Below are 20102 nucleotides of genomic sequence, written 5' to 3' on the forward strand. Positions count from 1 at the left end.
TAAAAGACAATTTAAGTTTAACGACTCCAGTAACACGAATGTGCTTCGACCTGTCAATTAGGTCTGACGCCATTTTGATGAGAAATTGAGTTACTTCCCTTTATAAATGTAGAAATGAGCGGTCACTCTGATTGGTATCATTGGTCATCCAGTACCTTTCTGCCTATTTAAGGTCACTCGTGGTTGTTATTAGCATTCTATTTACACGGGAAAGTTAACCCCTGAATGTCTAAATTGAAGAGCCAACAAGTTTAATTGAAACTGTATTCAAAAGTGCTAAATGTTGATCTTGGTTTTATATGTTTTTTTCCGAGCTTGTAACTTAGTACCCCTATTATCATTTTTGAACTCTTCGCACATAACGAGATTAGAAGAATATATTTAAGAAGAGAGGGGTATTTTTGTAGCCCTGCCTGTCACTGCATCTTACCATTTGGCTAAATCAAGAAAACATGAAAATTTCTATTTTTTTCGTCTTTTCCTAATTCTTGTCTATATCTTTTATTTCTGTGTATATAGCTCTTTGATTTCTCACGGTTATTTCTCTAAAATAATCATTGTTTGTTATTTTTTTGATATGTTGTTTTTTTCTGTTATTATTTTTTAGTCGGTCGGAGGGAATGTTTGGGGGTTGGTGGGGTGTATCGGAGTCAAATGTACTCTGTTGTGAAGTTGCATGCGATATTTTTGTTGTTTTGTGTTTATGTGTCCTTTAAGTGTAAGGATGATCATGCCTCGATAATGTCGGGGCGTGGCTGAGGATGTGGTGGGGGTGGGGGGGGGGATTAAATATCTGGGTTCCTTGAATCGAGAACTAAGTTCAATCATCCAACCGAAACAAAGTTGAATATTGTAAAAGAGTTATCAAATATTTTCTGTTCTTTCTGTCTTTGAATTAAAACGCACGTGCATACTGGCATTTAACATCCTTTATGTCAGTCACTTCCAGTCTATCAGAATTGTAGACCATTTTACACTGTTGTCTAATAAGATGTATGACACAAACCTGAACTGAACTTAAGTGATAATCTGATTGGTTAATCAATCAAATCAATTGATTTTTTAACCAATCAGATAACAATATTTCCTACTATCTGGATTATTTCAAAGCTACGTTTTTTGTGAACCCAGATCCATCTATCAATATTTTTGTAATGATTTAGCCTACAGATTCGTCAAAACATGTCTAAGGTGCGGACTTTTCGATAGTTTAGTTTATTCTTTATATTTAGTATTTTCCTTATGTGATTGTCTATTTCGTTTTGTCTTTTTTTAAATTTCAGAGTCTAACTCTTTCTGAACCTCTATATATATTCCGCTCTTCTTCTGAACCCCTTTTCCGAACCTACATGTCTATTTCTATTTCTGAACCACTGCGTCTTTTCTATCCGTATTCTGGACCTCGACGTCTAACTCTTTCTGGATCTCTGCGTTTATTTCTTTGACAACTGCTACGTCCATCTCCTTCTGAATGTCTTTGATTATTCCCCTTTACTTCTTGATCCGACTCATTTTAAACTTCCACGTCTATCTCCTAATAAACGATATCGTCTATCTTTTATCTAACATTTCCTTTAAATCATCCACGCCCAGTCATGAAAGACCCGGGCTATCTCTGTCTAAACCTCTACGTCTCTTTCCTAATGAACATATATCTATCTACTTCCCCCCTTGTCAAAAGTCCTACGCCTGACCAAACGACAGGTCTACGTCTTTTCTGGACCTCTAGGTCTGTCTATACGCCTCTTAATTAACGTTTACGACTATCTCTAAATCAAAGATTGCGTCCACGTCTATCTCTGTCTAAACATCTTCATTTATCAACAGGCCTTTGTTTATACTTTTCTTATCCATCTAAGATGTGTTTTTATGTAGACATTTCAGCCTATACAAGTTTATCAGTAGGTCATTATGTTGACAAGGGAGGTAACTATGTTTATACTCTGTTGCTTTATTTATGTCTGTTAATTTATTAAGAGTCAGGACTCGGGAAATGTTTTGTTTTTTTGTTTCATCTTTTACAAGATTATTTTCAGTGCAATAAATTATACAAAATGTTAAAAATAAACAATAAAAGTCAGTAAATGTTTTATGGTCGTCATCTTTTAGTCCTTCAACAGTGGCGGTCCCAGCCACTCGTGACTTGGGGTACAAATAGGGCCCCATGGGGTGACTTCGATTGAACCTCTGTGGTCGAGCTAGAGTTGATGGAGAAATGACGTAATTATCTTCAGCGAGCAATCCGAGTGAGGGTCGCAATCGCATTTGATCGAGTTAAGGCAATATGGCGGGACTTTTGGCCATATATAGACATTTAATGCTATGATGTTAACTCGTGTTTGACTCTCCAAATAGTGAGTGTCGGACCCGAGCTTTTAACTAGGTCAAATATTACGTCACACGAGTCTCAACTCTACAAATATTACAGTTCGGTTGTGACTCGAATGATGGGAGCAACCCGTTCCCTACTCAACGTCTGCGATATGGAATTTCTCCGAAGCGGACACCATCCACCAACAAGAAGAAGAAGAAGTGACTCGAATGACTCGAGTCTAACCCGGGCTCCAATTGAAGTCACCCATGGGTGCAGACTTATGGGAGGCGGCGGGAGTGGGCTATCGAGGTTGAGTTTCAGAATGCAGCTCTCTGTATGCACCATACAAACAGGCCCCCCATGAAGTGTATAAGAAGGTTCTCCATCAAGAAAATAGAATTTATTTACAAAGTAGTTTTCGATTCAAACTTTCTCAATAATGGTATTCTATTCGTGTCTGATATTTTTGCTAATGATATTAGTTAAAACACCATACAATTTATGTCTTTTTGGCATTCGAAGTTCTATAACAAAATCATTTCCTGATATAAATAAGGAAGCATTATGCAAATATGTTTCTACGATTAATTTAATAAACTGCAATTTAATTAAACTATTTAAACAAAATTTATATACTATTAAATCAAAACACATATATGATAGCCAAATTAGGAATTACTATATCAAACCTACTGGAATTAGAACTTGGGAAAGAACTTTGAACATCTAACTATCCGAGCAAGAACTTAAACTTACTTTTAAAAAACTTAATGATATTGTTTGTAACGTTCAAATCCGAAACTTTGAATTTAAATTTCTACATCGTATCATATTCACCAACGATAAACTTTTTAAAATTGGCAAAGAAAGTAGTACGCTTTGTGATCTCTGCTTTGATTGTATTGAATCCATCAAACATAAATTTCTTTTCTGTAATAAATCACAAATCCTATGGAATTATTTATCCAACCAATTTTTAGATAAAAACATTCCGATTAGTCTAACCACTTTCGTAAAAACTTTTGGAATTTTAGAAAATGATGGAAATATTTCAAAACCTTTATGGCATTATATTAATCATGTTATTATTCTCACAAAATATTTTATATATAAAACAAAACTTCAAAATCTGATCCAAGTATCCTACAATATACCTTATTCTTAGAAAAAATAGCTCATACTGAAAAGAGTTTTTATGATGATAACTTCTCTAACCAAAAGTGGTCGTATTTACTATATATCTTTTATATTTAAGGATATGGTTGTTTCGATAATTAGATATTCATTAACTATGAAATGTCTACAACACTATGTTTTTATATATTTATGTATCACATGAATGTGAGGGCAACATGTATATTGTTGTTAATGTAATATATTGTAATGATAAATAAAAAAATTATTTTTTCAAAAAAAAAAAAGAAAAAAAAAGAAGAGAATTCATTTGATGAACTTATTATATTGTACCGTGTTAAATTCCAACTTGTTTAAACTACTGATCTGGATGTTATAAATTCAAGTCGACCAAGACACAGATTCCAAGATATGACAATCTTTCGGATTGATCAATTGAATTCTAAACCTTTATCATTTTCTCTAAGATTCCTTCAAATATACATCAGAAAAATTACACATTTATTATGAATTGATATCGATAAGTCGAAGGATTTATTAGATTTTACGGTTTCAAAATAATTTCGTTTTCACAACAAAAATATTTACGCTTGAAATTTGAACGTAACCGTGCCCATGTTTGTTGATATTTTGTTCTGACCTCTAGTAATTTGTTAAAATGCTGAGAATTCCGTATAATGTGCGACCAAGAAGAATGGCCCGAGTGGACGGAAGGTGTGGGGGTCGGGAAAAACGAATTGTTGCATTGCAAAGATTGGTGACAGCGTTATTCCGGTATGAACGGATTGAGTCGGTGTATCAACATTGTGATGAGACACGAGGTTATGCAGAAAGGGTGTGAAGATTTTGTGTTTATATTTTCTATATTTATACTGACATTATTTGTAGATGTGTCGAATTTATGTATTGCATATACATTTTTACATTGAATCATCTAATATTGACAATGTATGTAAGATTTAGTTCGTAAAGAATTGTTTCTTTTTAAATAGAGTTATCTCCCTTAGATTTACTAAAAAAATGTGATTTCTTTTATAATGTGATTGATGTAAAATGCGAAACGAAATAATTGTAATTTGATATCTTATTTTCATTTCAGCTGATTTCTCTTGCTATAAGAAATGGTAACAAACACAGAGAAACCATGGAAACAGCAGACTTTTGGCTTTTGGTAAGGATTTGGTATTTTGTCAGCTCTATCTTTAAGCTTATTTCTTTTTATTTTATTGTTAATGGAAAATATGGAAATATGCAGTTGTATAATACTATTTCATTTGTAGAAACAAGATTTGGACTGCTCTTTGTCTTCAATTTCCTCACATTTCACAAAATATTAAAAATTAAATGTCAACTTTTTTCTTGAAATTTTAATGATTTTTGTTTTACAGGAAAAAGATCTAATCCCCAAACTATTTGAAGTTTTGGTTCCACGCTACATGAATTATTCCAGCGCTTACACCCAAATCTACAGACTTCCCTCTGTTTATCCTGGTGATGGGAAAGAACTGGGACTGATTGAATTGAAAGGTAGGTTTGATTCACCCCATTCCACATCCCTAACGAGAGTTCACATACACAACCAGAAATCACCCTTTTGGAGAATTCACATAACTAATGATTTTTTTTTGTATGAATATCAGTTGTCGTTCTTTGTATATATATATATATCTAAGGTTGGGTAAAATGATCGAAATTATCATCGCTAGGAATTTATCATTTAGATTATCGATTATCAAGTTTCGTAATTGAATATATGCCAAGTTACATTTTCTCCATTGTACCAGTTAACAAGTAATCTCTTCCACATAGAGTAAACACTTACAGACAGCCCCAGAATGCATTCCATTGATTTGATTGACTGTTTTAATAGTCAAGAAATATCTCTGCTCGAATATAGACATTTTCAAACATTTCAGGTAACCCCTGGCCTGACGTAAAACACAAAAGGCGTGATAAAAGCAATTTATTAACCAATATTCTGCTGAACCAAGTGAAACAGGAGTATGAAGAAGGAAATATAAAATTCGGAGTACCTCGTGCCAAAATTATGGACAGGATTAAAGCATCAAATATTGATTCTTCGGATAATTTTCAATCTAAGACTAATGTTCGCGAAAATGGATCCTGAATGAGTGACTGTGTTATGAAGAATAATTTCAGCTGATAAATTCAACAGAGAAGACAATTGTGATAGTGAAATAAAATGGTGTTTAGTTTACAGTTATATATTTTAAGTCTAGCGCACACACAAACCATCAGCTTAGTAAGAATTCATTCGTGCACTTCTCCTTAAGGCGATAGCTTCTGTGTGCGGGTAAATTTATATAAGATTTTGTGGCAAAAAGTTGAAAATCAAACATGTTTGATAATTTTTTCCACGAATGAACAAATGTTTGTGTGTGCGCGCAATTAAAGCTGTCTGCTTAGAGACGAATTTATGTACGCATACATAGTCACGTGACATTTCAGAATGGCCTCGCCCATGGAATTGAATTTGATAGATAGATGTCACTTGACTACGTATGCTTACATAAATTCGACTTTAAGCAGATAACATTAGTTATGCGCACACACAAGCATTTGCTCATTCATCACGAATCTTACATAAATTTACCCACACACAGAAGCTTTGGCCTTAAGGAGAAGGAAGAAGTGCACGAATGAATTCTGCCTGAATTGATGGCTCATGTGTGCGCCAGACTTTACATAGAACTTTAATAACACTATGTAATAAATACTGTTATTATAACATGTTTATCATATACAATACATGTTCAGTGAGTTAATAACACTGTGTAATAAATACTGTTATTATAACATGTTTATCATATACAATACATGTTCAGTGAGTTAATAACACTGTGTAATAAATACTGTTATTATAACATGTTTATCATATACAATACATGTTCAGTGAGTTAATAACACTGTGTAATAAATACTGCTTCTCTCATTAACAGTAAAATATATTTTATTGGCGGCCATGTTGAAGTCGACACTGTATAAACTACGTATAATTGTACATGTTAGATACTTATCAACATCTTGCTGTAAGGAAAAGCTCGATTTGATCAAACTAACAACGACGTGAGATCAAATCTCACGTTACCAGAAGTACACAAAGTTAATTTTTTGTAAACAAAACCTTCTAGATATAATTCCACGCATAATTAGCTAATTCTTCACATTGAAAACAAATCGGTCTATCTCTTTAAAAATAAAATGGACTGTTGTGTCTAACTATTAATTCGTGCTCGAATGGGCACTAAATCATAAGTGAAGTAAGTATTTCATAATGAAAAGTGGTATCAGGTGTCTAGAAGAATAAACATACCCTGCGTGTGGCCACATCCGCCAGTGCTGCTTAACATGTACAACAAACATGACAAATAGGAACAAAAAAACTAGTGACTAGAATGATGAATTTTAATAGTTCAAGGGAGGTAAATACATTATAAATATTATATGCACTAATAATAACTTGTAGTAAGATTGATGAAAACAAAAAAGAAATCAACATTAATACATAAAAATATATACAATATATACATGATTGCCTAAAGGGAACCATTAAATAGGTAAGCAGAAAGATTTCATACATCTATGATATATATATAATTGCCTTAAATCTTTAAATGAGCTTGGATTAAGTATCAGATTTATTTTGTGTTCGGACGGGAATGACCAGAAATATCAGGGAAAGTAAAGATGACGCAAAAAAGAAAGTGGAATTAATCTTCAATATATTTTGATTTACAAACATAAAAAATCTATTTTCCCCTTGATGTTTTATTATATTGTCCGATTCTATCTTAGATTACAAACTCTAAACTTACAAATTTAGATAATTTTACCTATTAATTTGAATAAATCAATAAATGTCATTCACCAACCTATTATTATTATTATTATTATTATTATTATTATTATTATTGTTGTTTTTCTTGGCAGCATTTGTAGGTCGATGGGGAAAATCCAAATATAAGCCAGCACGAACCAAGCCCATATATATTGATATCTTCACAAGAGATAATAGTTTTATCATTTCTTAACAGAAAAGATTTGCTTAAATATAAACGCCTCTAGTATTTTAGAACCTGGGATCTGTTTCAAGAAATCTAATTAGAGATAATTACAGTGTTGAAGTCAATTAGATCCTTGAAATAGCTTATTTGAAAATTGTTTCCCTAGAACTAAATCCAATATGTTTAAACAACCCAGTAAAAGAATACATTGATGCAGCTTTATCAAGCAAATATTTCGACTTTACCTACAATAGGTTAATAGAAACTCTGTGTCTGATCTGAATCTGAATCAAGAAATGTTAAACTTGCATGTACCTCATTTAAATATTTACAATGTTCATACACCCAATAATCATTCTCATAATCATCATTCTCCTTATTTAAATCATAGAAATCATAATCACCATCATAATCATCATCAATATAAGACTCTTTAAACAAACGTCTAACACGAAGATTTATGAAATCATCATAATCATCAATAAGAGACTCTAACTGAACAGGCAGTGAAAATCGCCTAGAATCTTGATCTTTAAACATAAGAAATCTTGTAAGTGGTTTTCCAACTTCGGAATTTAGTTGTAGTTTTGAAATTCGATCATGAATAGCTAGACCTGTATTTTGTCTGATGACTCTTCTACAAATATCCTTTAGGCTCAGACTGTTGGCAAAAAGATAAAATTTTTCTTTCGGTTTTTCTCTTAAAGTTTCTTGCAATGATGCTTCATAATTTTCCTCAACTTCAAAATTTAATACTTGTGTAATTTGTTCAATTGAGCCACCACTTAAATACAGAATTTGTCTTAATTCATGCCTAGATTGTGAAGAAAATTCCCCCAGCGATAACTGACCATAGGAGATTTCTCCATCATCTGAGGTTAAAAGTTGAAGGTTGACATTTTTAAAAACAAGAAATTTGATAAAATTGACAGTTTGATCAATTTGCCATAATGGTGAGAATTGGAGTACATTTTGAATAATAGTGTTACCATTAAGACATGGCTGATTAAAAGATTGTCTGCAACCATGAGACAGAAGTAAATTAAAACATGTTAAATCATAAACATTGTTTGTTAAATCTATGTATTGTAGAGCAGATCGACCATGGTTGTCTACAATATTCACATCAGCTCCATGTATTAATAGTGTTTCTAACAATTTTCTATCATTTTTTATACAAGCCAACATTAAGACTGTTTTCCCACCTTTATCTTGTATATTGACGTCTGCACCAAGATTGAGTAAAATATCAATGCAGGCAAGATATCTGGGATAGTATTCAAAGGCACATAACACTTTCACTACTGAATTGACTTTCATCATATTTAATTTTTCTTTTATCAAAGTAAACCCGATGACACTAAGGTGGAGTGCTGTATGGCCCTGATGGTTTTGTCTATTGACGTCACAGGGTAAAGTCGCTAAAAATTGAATAAAGGGTAAATTATTTAAAAGTGAGGCCACCATTAACGGTGAATTACCAGCAATATTTATAAGATCAAAATCTAATTCATAATCAAACAAAAAACTAAAATCTATATATAAATAATCCATATAAAATTGAGTTAATAGATGGACTATATTTTCACCTGATGATGTTAAAGAATTGATATAGAGACCATTCTGAATAAAAAACCATAGAGATTGAAAATCATTTTTACTCAGAAATAATTTAACTAATTGAAGGTGATTATCAACATGATCAGTTAAAACATCAACATTATGTTGGATTAAAACAGGAATCAATTCCACATTCTGACAATTTGCTATTTTATGAAGGGTATTGAAACCACCAGGAGAAGAGAAGGATGAATACCCCTTTTGGTTTTTAATATTGGGATCACATTTGCCACTTTCAATTATACACCTTACAATTTCTATATTTCCCAACACTACAGCTGTATGTAAGGGTGTATAACCTCTACTGTTCTGTTTATTGACGTCACAGTTTGCATATAGAATATGTATTACAAAGTCTTTATTACCATATCGTACAGCTAAATGTAACGGTGTAGCCTCTCGTCTGATCTGTATATTGACATCAAAAGTAGTTCGGTCTAATAAACACTTTACAATATTTCTATTTCTCTTCCTTACAGATTTATCTAATAGTGTATGATTAATTATACACATTGCAATGTCTATATTACTATTTTTTACAGCTCTATGTAAGGGTGTATGACCTCTGTTGTTCTGTACATTTACGTCACAGTACGCATTGAAAAGTAAACACCTTACCATTTTTACCTGATCCTTTTCTACAGCTAAATATAAAGGTGTATTACCTCTAATGTCCGGTATTTTGACATCACAGGTATTGTTCTCTAGTAAACAACGTACAATTTCTATATACCCCTTCAATACTGCTAAATGTAAGGGCGTTTGTCCAAACATATCTTGTAAGTTGACATCACATTCTGTATGGCCCAACAAGCACCTTACAATGTCTATATTATTCTCCTGAACAGCTTTATGTAAGGGTGTATAATCTAAATTGTCCTGCAAATTTACACTACAGTCCGTATTTAATATATATCTCACAATGTCTATATTACACATTTCTACAGCTAAATATAAGGGTGTATAGCCATCTCTATTCTGTATATTGACATCACACTCTATATGCCCTAGTAAACACTGTATAATATCTACATTACCCTTTAATATAGCTCTATGTAATGGTATGAAACCGCCACTGTCCTGTTGGTTGACATTACAGGTACGACACCGTATCAAATTATTTACAGTCAATAGATCATTGTTCTCCACAGCATCAAATAAAGATGTTCTAGTTGACATTTTTAAATCAGTCTGTAATAAATAAAACAGTAATTATTTAATCATGTCATTATAAGATATGTTAGAGAATAAGCAGGTTTTACATATAACTATCACTTAGTCACAATTATATAACAAACACGACGTTTCTACAATACTTCACTAATAGTTATCTTAGTCACAATTATATAACAAACACAACGTTTCTACAATACTTCACTAATAGTTATCTTAGTCACAATTATATAAATTGTCCTGCAAATTTACACTACAGTCCGTATTTAATATATATCTCACAATGTCTATATTACACATTTCTACAGCTAAATATAAGGGTGTATAGCCATCTCTATTCTGTATATTGACATCACACTCTATATGCCCTAGTAAACACTGTATAATATCTACATTACCCTTTAATATAGCTCTATGTAATGGTATGAAACCGCCACTGTCCTGTTGGTTGACATTACAGGTACGACACCGTATCAAATTATTTACAGTCAATAGATCATTGTTCTCCACAGCATCAAATAAAGATGTTCTAGTTGACATTTTTAAATCAGTCTGTAATAAATAAAACAGTAATTATTTAATCATGTCATTATAAGATATGTTAGAGAATAAGCAGGTTTTACATATAACTATCACTTAGTCACAATTATATAACAAACACGACGTTTCTACAATACTTCACTAATAGTTATCTTAGTCACAATTATATAACAAACACAACGTTTCTACAATACTTCACTAATAGTTATCTTAGTCACAATTATATAACAAACACGACATTTCTACAACACTTCAGTATAAGTTATCTTAGTCACAATTATATAACAAACACAACGTTTCTACAATACTTCACTAATAGTTATCTTACTCACAATTATATAACAAACGCGACGTTTCTACAATACTTCACTAATAGTTATCTTAGTCACAATTATATAACAATCACGACGTTTCTACAATACTTCACTAATAGCTATCTTAGTCACAATTATATAACAAACACAACGTTTCTACAATACTTCACTATTAGTTATCTTGGTCACAATTATATAACAAACACAACGTTTCTACAATACTTCACTAATAGTTATCTTAGTCACAATTATATAACAAACACAACGTTTCTACAATACTTCACTAATAGTTATCTTAGTCACAATTTTATAACAAACACAACGTTTCTACAATACTTCACTAATAGTTATCTTAGTCACAATTATATAACAAACACAACGTTTCTACAATACTTCACTAATAGTTATCTTAGTCACAATTATATAACAAACACAACGTTTCTACAATACTTCACTAATAGTTATCTAAGTCACAATTATATAACAAACACAACGTTTCTACAATACTTCACTAATAGTTATCTTAGTCACAATTATATAACAAACACAACGTTTCTACAATACTTCACTAATAGTTATCTTAGTCACAATTATATAACAAACACAACGTTTCTACAATACTTCACTAATAGTTATCTTAGTCACAATTATATAACAAACACAACGTTTCTACAATACTTCACTAATAGTTATCTTAGTCACAATTATATAACAAACACAACGTTTCTACAATACTTCACTAATAGTTATCTAAGTCACAATTATATAACAAACACAACGTTTCTACAATACTTCACTAATAGTTATCTTAGTCACAATTATATAACAAACACAACGTTTCTACAATACTTCACTAATAGTTATCTTAGTCACAATTATATAACAAACACAACGTTTCTACAATACTTCACTAATAGTTATCTTAGTCACAATTATATAACAAACACAACGTTTCTATAATATGTCACTAATAAACAACACCTCTATTGTTAATTTTACTGATTATTTTCATCTGAGTTTATGTGAATTGTTATATCAGCTTGAGAAGAGTACCAATAAAAGAACTTGTTATTTTACATCATATTCTCTGCAATATAGCTGCTGGTATACATAAAGTGTAAAATTACATGTCAAATTTTGGTTGAACATTGCCTTCTACAACAACAAATTATTCGACCATGTTTTTAGCTAAAAATTGCTACGAGACTATTGATCTATATTTGCACAGTTTTAGTTTTCGTGGAATCCATCTTTAATATGCTTACGTCGTCAAATGTCCATATTAGGTAATTCAATTTCCATTGGTACACGTGAACTTTGTTAATCAACGTATTTAACCGTCATATTTGTGCAGAAGATTCGTCTCTATCTTTTCTCAATCATATTGATAATATTTTAAGGTCTAGAGACAAAACCCTTCAGGCACCTATAGCGACTTGGTTGTAGTGGTATTCTCCGTTCTGAGTGTCATAATTGTCGCGTTCAGAAGTTTGCATGTTATGGTCAAAATTCCCCTGTCCGTTCATACTTATCATATCCTTTATAATTAATTATGTGGCAACACTTTTATTCGTTTCAATATATTATCAGTTTCATATTTGTATTTTTATCAAAGTGTTAATCAGGTAATTAGACAGATATATCATATGTTCATTAATGAGTTAATTGTTGTCTGTAATCTTTAAAAACGTAGTTACGTGCCTTTACTTAATATTGATTCTTATCAGTGTAATCTTTTTCCTTTTCAGAATAACCTTTAACCTTACGATTAACTATTATATGGCAATTCTGCGTGGATTAAAGATATGATTGAAAGTTTGTCTTAATCTAGCACCTTCTTGCCCCCTTAAGGATATTTGGAGCAACTATCGATCATAATTCATTCAACGAACTTCAGATTTTTTCAGACGTCTTTCAATTATGATCGACAATTGAACTTGTACCTATTGTTTATTAGAAACAGGACTACTGAACCGAGGTACGGCAATTAAAAGGTTAATATAAAGGAAATGTCTAATTCATTGACAGTAAGGAATGGTGAACATGACACATATTTTGGTCGTCCCAGGTGAATAGGAATTATTCATTATAAGTCTGCTTCTGCGGTTTATGCTGTGTTTCGTCTTGACAAAAGATAATTTGGTCACATTAATGAGAGCACAAGGTCCAGACACTGAGCGGCTTGGGACCGAACCTTCCGTCCTGGGGTGGACACTATTCATTCAAAAATAGATTTAAAAATTGATATAATTAATTATATGACTCAGCCTATAATTCAATACTGGTTTTTATTTAATCGATCTATTTTGAAATGGGTACAATACACTCCAGGTTATAACATAACAACTATTATTGTTAGAAATTGTAATAGCGTGATTTTAATGTCTACCTCTGTATGACTGAAATATGACTCAGCCTATAATTCAATACTGATTTTTATTTAATCTATTTTGAAATGGGTACAATACACACCTGGTTATAGCCAACATAAACTGTTTGTTAAACAAGTGGTTGTCCAAGTTTATGCAGACTTAATTTCGAAATTGTAATTTTGTTACAATAATTCACAGATCACTTGTCGAAAAATAGAAGAAATCATACATTTAATTAACATACAAAAAATATACCAGGTTTCAAATCTGATCAAAACTGTAGCCTCGATCACGTTTATAAGCAAATGTAGCGGAGTTTTCTTTAGCTATGTCAAGACCAACAACTCAAAGAGAAACGTCATCAACATCCATTATGCCTGGGATCTTACCAATATACAAAGATGTACCATAAGCACAGAAAGTTTTATCAAAATCGGATCAAATTTATAGCCCTCTCTAATCTGATTTTAATGTGGTTTTTTTTAGCTTGGTGAAAGGCGACAACATGAAAACTGTTTATTTAAAATTTGCAAGAATCTCGTCTGACATCCAACAATATACATACGCATACCTTATTTCATCAAAATTATACGAAATCATAAACCAAGCCAATATGGACGGAAAGGATCTGGCACAGGGTTTATGTTGTGTTTAAATGTGATTTCATGTTGATATAAAATGAATTAAAATCAAAGAAGAAAATCATATAGTTGTCATGTAAATGATTATACTTGGACTTTAATAGATAATAATTTACTAATTGGCACTATGTTTATTAGAAAAGTAATTAGTTGTTAAAATATGTAGATCTGCACGGAAGTGATCCGAAAGATTGATTAGAGTTTATCGGAACGAGGTTTGTATTCCGATTATCAATTTCTGAAAGAGTTTTGCTTTTTAATACCGCGGAGATATCGCTTTAAAATACTTTTATGTCTGCCTTCATTGTTTCATTGAAATACGGTCCTTTGAATACCGTTGTGTCGAGGAAATCCATACTTTGTTCACTGATATTGGCCGTTCATTTAATGGATGGGGAGGTAATTATAGAATATCAAAATATTGCCAAATCCCTGAATGGTATGTTGCCAAATCAAAGAATGGCATCAAGTAAACGTCCGTAGAAAATTTATAAAGATATAACTGGACACAGAGTGATGTTAGAAAATTTATAAAGATATAACTGGACACAAAGTAATGTTGGAAAATGTATAAAGATATAACTGGACACAGATTGATGTTAGAAAATTTATAAAGATATAACTGGACACAGAGTGATGTTAGAAAATTTATAAAGATATAACTGGACACAGAGTGATGTTAGAAAACTTATAAAGATATAACTGGACACAGAGTAATGTTAGAAAATTTATAAAGATATAACTGGACACAGATTGATGTTAGAAAATTTATAAAGATATAACTGGACACAGAGTGATGTTAGAAAATTTATAAAGATATAACTGGACACAGATTGATGTTAGAAAATTTATAAAGATATAACTGGACACAGAGTGATGTTAGAAAATTTATAAAGATATAACTGGACACAGAGTAATGTTAGAAAATTTATAAAGATATAACTGGACACAGAGTGATGTTAGAAAATTTATAAAGATATAACTGGACACAGAGTGATGTTAGAAAATTTATAAAGATATAACTGGACACAGATTGATGTTAGAAAATTTATAAAGATATAACTGGACACAGATTGATGTTAGAAAATTTATAAAGATATAACTGGACACAGATTGATGTTAGAAAATTTATAAAGATATAACTGGACACAGATTGATGTTAGAAAATTTATAAAGATATAACTGGACACAGATTGATGTTAGAAAATTTATAAAGATATAAACTATCGTTTAACTTTACAAGAAATAGTATTATCGTTAAATTAAGTGTTAATTTACCTGAGTTTGTGTAATTTTACTGCTGTCAAATCTTTGCGTGAAATTCGATATGAGTTTAGACTTGATCTGCCAGACGCACAAAAGAGTAAACAAAATGACTAGCTACAGACTACTACTATTTTCTTCTACAATACCCATGCCTTCGAAAACCAGACGTCCCGTCTATCTATTCCAGTTCCAGGGTGTAGCTCATAATCTGGTTTACCTGACACGCCTTCCATTCTTCTCTTCAGCCTCCAGTTTTCTGAATTTTCCAGCGGCTGGATCTAATATCATGTTACTGCCTTCAGCTCCCTCGGTGTCGGTAGGCACGACATCAATGATAACCTGTGGATCTTCTCCCAGATCATCAGAAGAAGAAGAAGATGATACAATAAGTTCTTCTTCAAGTTTTTTATCACCCAACTTCTTCGCCGGCTTTTTGGTCGAATTCACTTCTGGATTGTTTCTTGGTTTGTCAACGGAAATAGTCGTTGATTCCTTGCTTTCCGTTCTCGGGTGTTTAGATTTATTAGATGTCATGGAGTCTACCTTGTTTACTACCCTTTTTAGTTTGGGTTGTATTTTGGTCTGCAAAACTCCGGGATGTTCTCGGCTAAGATGGTTCCGCAGACTATCTTTTCTTGTGTATCTTCTAGAACACAAGAAGCAGGTATATTGTTCTTTTTGTGAACATCTCCTCTGGTGGTTACCAATTTCATGTCTCACGAAATGTTTTCCGCACCATTGGCAGTTCTCACTATCTGTATCTGTATCCATATTCCCTGTAAAAATAGCAAAAAGTGTTTTTTTTAACTATCTTCACAAAACATATTCGTTAAAATACGAGGGTCTTTTGGAAATTCTGCCAGACCTAGTTACATAAGTACATGGATTTTTAAAAATAATTTGTGAATCATCAATGTCTTCATCTTCATCTTCATCTTCATCTTCACCTTCATCTTCTGCAGCATCTTCATCTGTTTCTAATGTGCCTGAATATTTCTTTAGTCTGTCAACAATTTTGGAAGTTGTTAATATGTCTAACTTAACAGTAATATCTGATGTTTTCTCCAGTATCTCATACGGTCCCTTCCAGTATTTTTTTCTAAATTTATTTGGTATTTCAGGCGATTTAGTTGGTGTGTACAGCCAAACCATGTCTTGCACATTAAATGACTTCCTTTTTAGCTCGAGTGTCATACTTTTTCTGTCGAGATGCGGATTGCTTTAAGTTTAGTCTGACTGTTTCATAAGCCTCATTAAACCTATCTCGTAACTTGGTACTGTATGTGGACATCTCTTCGTTGACTTCGATCGGCATACCAAACATCAATTCAAGTGGGGTACATACTTCTCTACCGAACATGAGGAAATTTGGCGACAATTTCGTGCTTTCTTGTGTGGTACTTCTATATGCAGGCGTAACATAGTCGTCCCAGTCATCTTCTTTCGTTCTGACGTAGGCCGATAGCATTTCTTTTAATGTTCTATTAAATCTTTCCACCAAACCGTAAGACTGCGGATGGTATGCGGTAGTCCTTGTCTTTTCTATTCCCAACAGTCCACACATCTCTGCAAATAACTTACTCTCGAACTGTCGACCCTGGTCGCTGTGAAATTGATACGGGATTCCAATTCGTAAGAATACATCCTCAACTAACAATTTCGCTATAGTTGAAGTTTCCATATTGGACATGGGAAAGGCATCTGTCTACTTTGTAAAGTAATCACTTACTACTAAAATGTAGCAATTTCCAGATGAAGTAGGTGGATCTATTCTACCCATGATATCAACTGCCATTCTTTCCAACGGTGCTCCGACTCCATATGAACTTAGTTCAGCATGTTTTTTACTTCCTTTCCTGCTCCCACAGATCTAACAATCAGCAACATATTTCTTTATATATGCATTCATTCCAGGCCAGTTGTATCTCACTTTTAACCTTGATATAGTTTTACGCACACCTAAATGACCTCCGGTTGGTGCATCATGTGCAAGTCGCATTGCTTCTTTGATTTCAGTTTTGGGAACAATTACTTGAAGCGTTGAATTTTTGGCATCCACCGTTTGTCGATATAATACTCCATCTTGTATAACAAGATTTTTCCACTGCGACCACAATTCGATTCAGGAGATACTTCCTTCCACTCGGGTCTTCGTTTTGAATCGAGCCAGCTTTGGAGTTTTGTCAGCATCTTGTCGTTCTTGCAAGTATGACAAATTATCTAGTGTTATCGATCGAAGACGACTTTCATTTTCTCTTTGCTCGTTTCTTCCACATTGGACACAGGGATTTCTGGAAAGCCCGTCCGATTTCCTGTGAACAAGGCCAGGACGATGTTGTACTGTGAAATCATACCCAGCCAATATCTCTAGCCATCTTGCGACCTGTCCTTCCGGATTTCTAAAATTCATTAACCATGTCAAGGCTCCGTGGTCAGTTCTTACCAGAAATGGTCTGCCATATAGGTATGGTCTGAAATATTTGATCATCTTCACGACTGCTAGCAATTCCTTCCTTGTTACACAATATTTCCTTTCAGCATTCGACAAACTCTTACTAGCATAAGCTATCACTCGCTCTTGTTTGTCAAAAACTTGAGAGAGTACACCTCCAATACCATAGCCACTAGCATCGGTGTCCAGAATAAATGCTGTAGAAGGGTCAGGATAAGCCAATATCGGAGCAGTCACAAGTTTTGTTTTAAGTGAATTAAATGCATCTTCTTGGTCTGCTTCCCAGTGAAATGGTTGGTCTTTACGAGTAAGTTTGTTTAAAGGTGAAGCTACTTTGGAGAATTGATGAATAAATCTTCTGTAATAAGAACACAACCAAGGAAACTTTTTAGTTCGTGAAGATCTTTTGGTCTCTTACAATTTTTTACCACTTCTATTTTTGCAGGATCTGTTGAAATTCCATTTTCAGAAACTATGTGGCCTAAATATTGAACCTCCTTCTGGAATAGGAAACATTTCTTTGCCCTCAGTTTCAAACCAGCGGTTCTTAACCTACTAAAAACTTGTATTAAATCAGCTAAATGCTTATCGAAGGTTTTTGACGTCGTCCAAATATATAAGGCATATCTCCCACTGCGATCCAGCCAATACCCGTTCCATCAATCTTTCAAATGTGAATGGGGCATTACTAAGTCCGAATGGCATAACTTTGAACTGATATAATCCTTGATAGGTAGTAAATGCTGTTTTAGCTATATCCTCCGGATCCATAGCCACCTGCCAATATCCAGCAGCCAAGTCAAGTGTGGAAAACCAGGATACTCCATGCAACGCATCTAACGTTTCATCAATGCGGGGAAGAGGATATGCGTCTTTCACCGTCACATTGTTCAACTTTTTGTAGTCTATACAGAACCGGGTAGTACCATCTTTCTTGCGAACTAACACTATTGGACTGCACGATTCTTCGATGACATTCTGTTCCAACATCTTTTTAAGTGCATCTTCGACTTCCTTTTTCTGATGAAGAAGCACACGCCTTTGTCTTTGCTTAATAGGTAGTGCAGAACCACAATTGATCTTATGCATCACTTCATTTGTCCTGCCTAATTCGAAGTCATCTTTGGCAAACGATGATTCATTATCTACCATGAACTGTTTTAATTTTTGGACTTGGTTTTGGTCCAGTTTTGTCTTTGACCTTTGAAACAGATCATGAAGATGGTCAGGTAACTTTTGCTTTTGCAACTGCTTTGTGGTCTTATCTTTTATAATCTGGTCAATCATACTAAGCTTTCCTATATTACTCGATTTGAATATAGTGACTGGCTCAGTAGACACGTTCATTATTCTTACAGGAACGGTCGAAGAGTTATGTGGTACAACTGCCAAACTATGTGCACTAGTCCATCCTTTGCAATAAGATGAGGGTGTGGCTCGATCAAAGCTGTACCTCCATGTACACTGTTTTGCACCTCCTCGTGGATTCTGCCAGGAATTATAATCTCCACACCAGCTGGGATGGTGATATTTCTTATAGACGTTAGACAGCAAAGTTTCAAACCTTCCTCCATATGAAGATCCAACTTCTTACCACATAGTTCCATTTCTTTTGTTGACATGTCAAGCTTCCAATTGTGCTTTTTAAGGAAATCCAGGCCCAATATACATTGTGAACCTATATCAGCAATTACAACTTGGTGGTTGCAGATAACATCATCTATGATAATGTTCAGATTGGTTGCTCCTTTAATGTCGAGTTTCCTCCCATCTGCTTGACACAAATCATGGGCCAATTTCCATAAACGAGGCTTGTGTTGAAGTTTATCAAACACGTCCATTGATATCAATGTTAAACTTGCCCCAGTGTCGATAAGACAGTAGCTCTGTATATCTTCTACGCAGGCCAAAACGTGGAGTCCACATTCATTAGGTGAGGTGAAATGTTTACCCACGGGAGATTGAGAATGGTTGTTTTGTGTCATGTTTCGAACTCCGTCAGGCTTCTTTCTATCTGCTCCCATTTTTACTCTGCAGTTGTTACTAGTATGACCACCCTTTTTGCATCTATAACACACAACATTGGCCTTTTTCTGTTTCTCCTCCATTTTTTCTTCAACTGTAATGTCTTCATTCCGTCAGGTAAACCTGCTATTTGTTTCATCAATTTTTCAACTGTATGACCATCATCGGTTTTTGGCTCTGTCAGCGTTCTAGTGTATTTTTGTCGAGGCCTTTTTGTTTCGTTAGA

At 33.3% G+C, this 20102-nt stretch overlaps 2 protein-coding genes across 2 annotated transcripts; one reads left to right on the top strand and one right to left on the bottom strand.

The window, feature by feature from the left end:
• Positions 1-4112: 4112 nt before the first annotated feature.
• On the top strand, positions 4113-5453 carry LOTGIDRAFT_97879 (hypothetical protein; the record flags this gene model as incomplete). Its single annotated transcript, XM_009049263.1, has 4 exons — positions 4113-4283; positions 4548-4619; positions 4837-4975; positions 5365-5453. Coding segments are annotated over 4 exons (471 nt in total), but the record flags the coding sequence as incomplete, so codon positions are not given.
• Positions 5454-8562: 3109 nt separating this feature from the next.
• Positions 8563-10077, bottom strand: LOTGIDRAFT_57778 (hypothetical protein; the record flags this gene model as incomplete). Its single annotated transcript, XM_009049264.1, has 2 exons — positions 8563-8740; positions 9827-10077. Coding segments are annotated over 2 exons (429 nt in total), but the record flags the coding sequence as incomplete, so codon positions are not given.
• Between the last annotated feature and the right edge of the window lie 10025 nt (positions 10078-20102).

Source organism: Lottia gigantea (assembly GCF_000327385.1).
Source record: "Lottia gigantea unplaced genomic scaffold LOTGIsca_132, whole genome shotgun sequence".
Classification (NCBI taxonomy): Eukaryota; Metazoa; Mollusca; class Gastropoda; family Lottiidae; genus Lottia; species Lottia gigantea.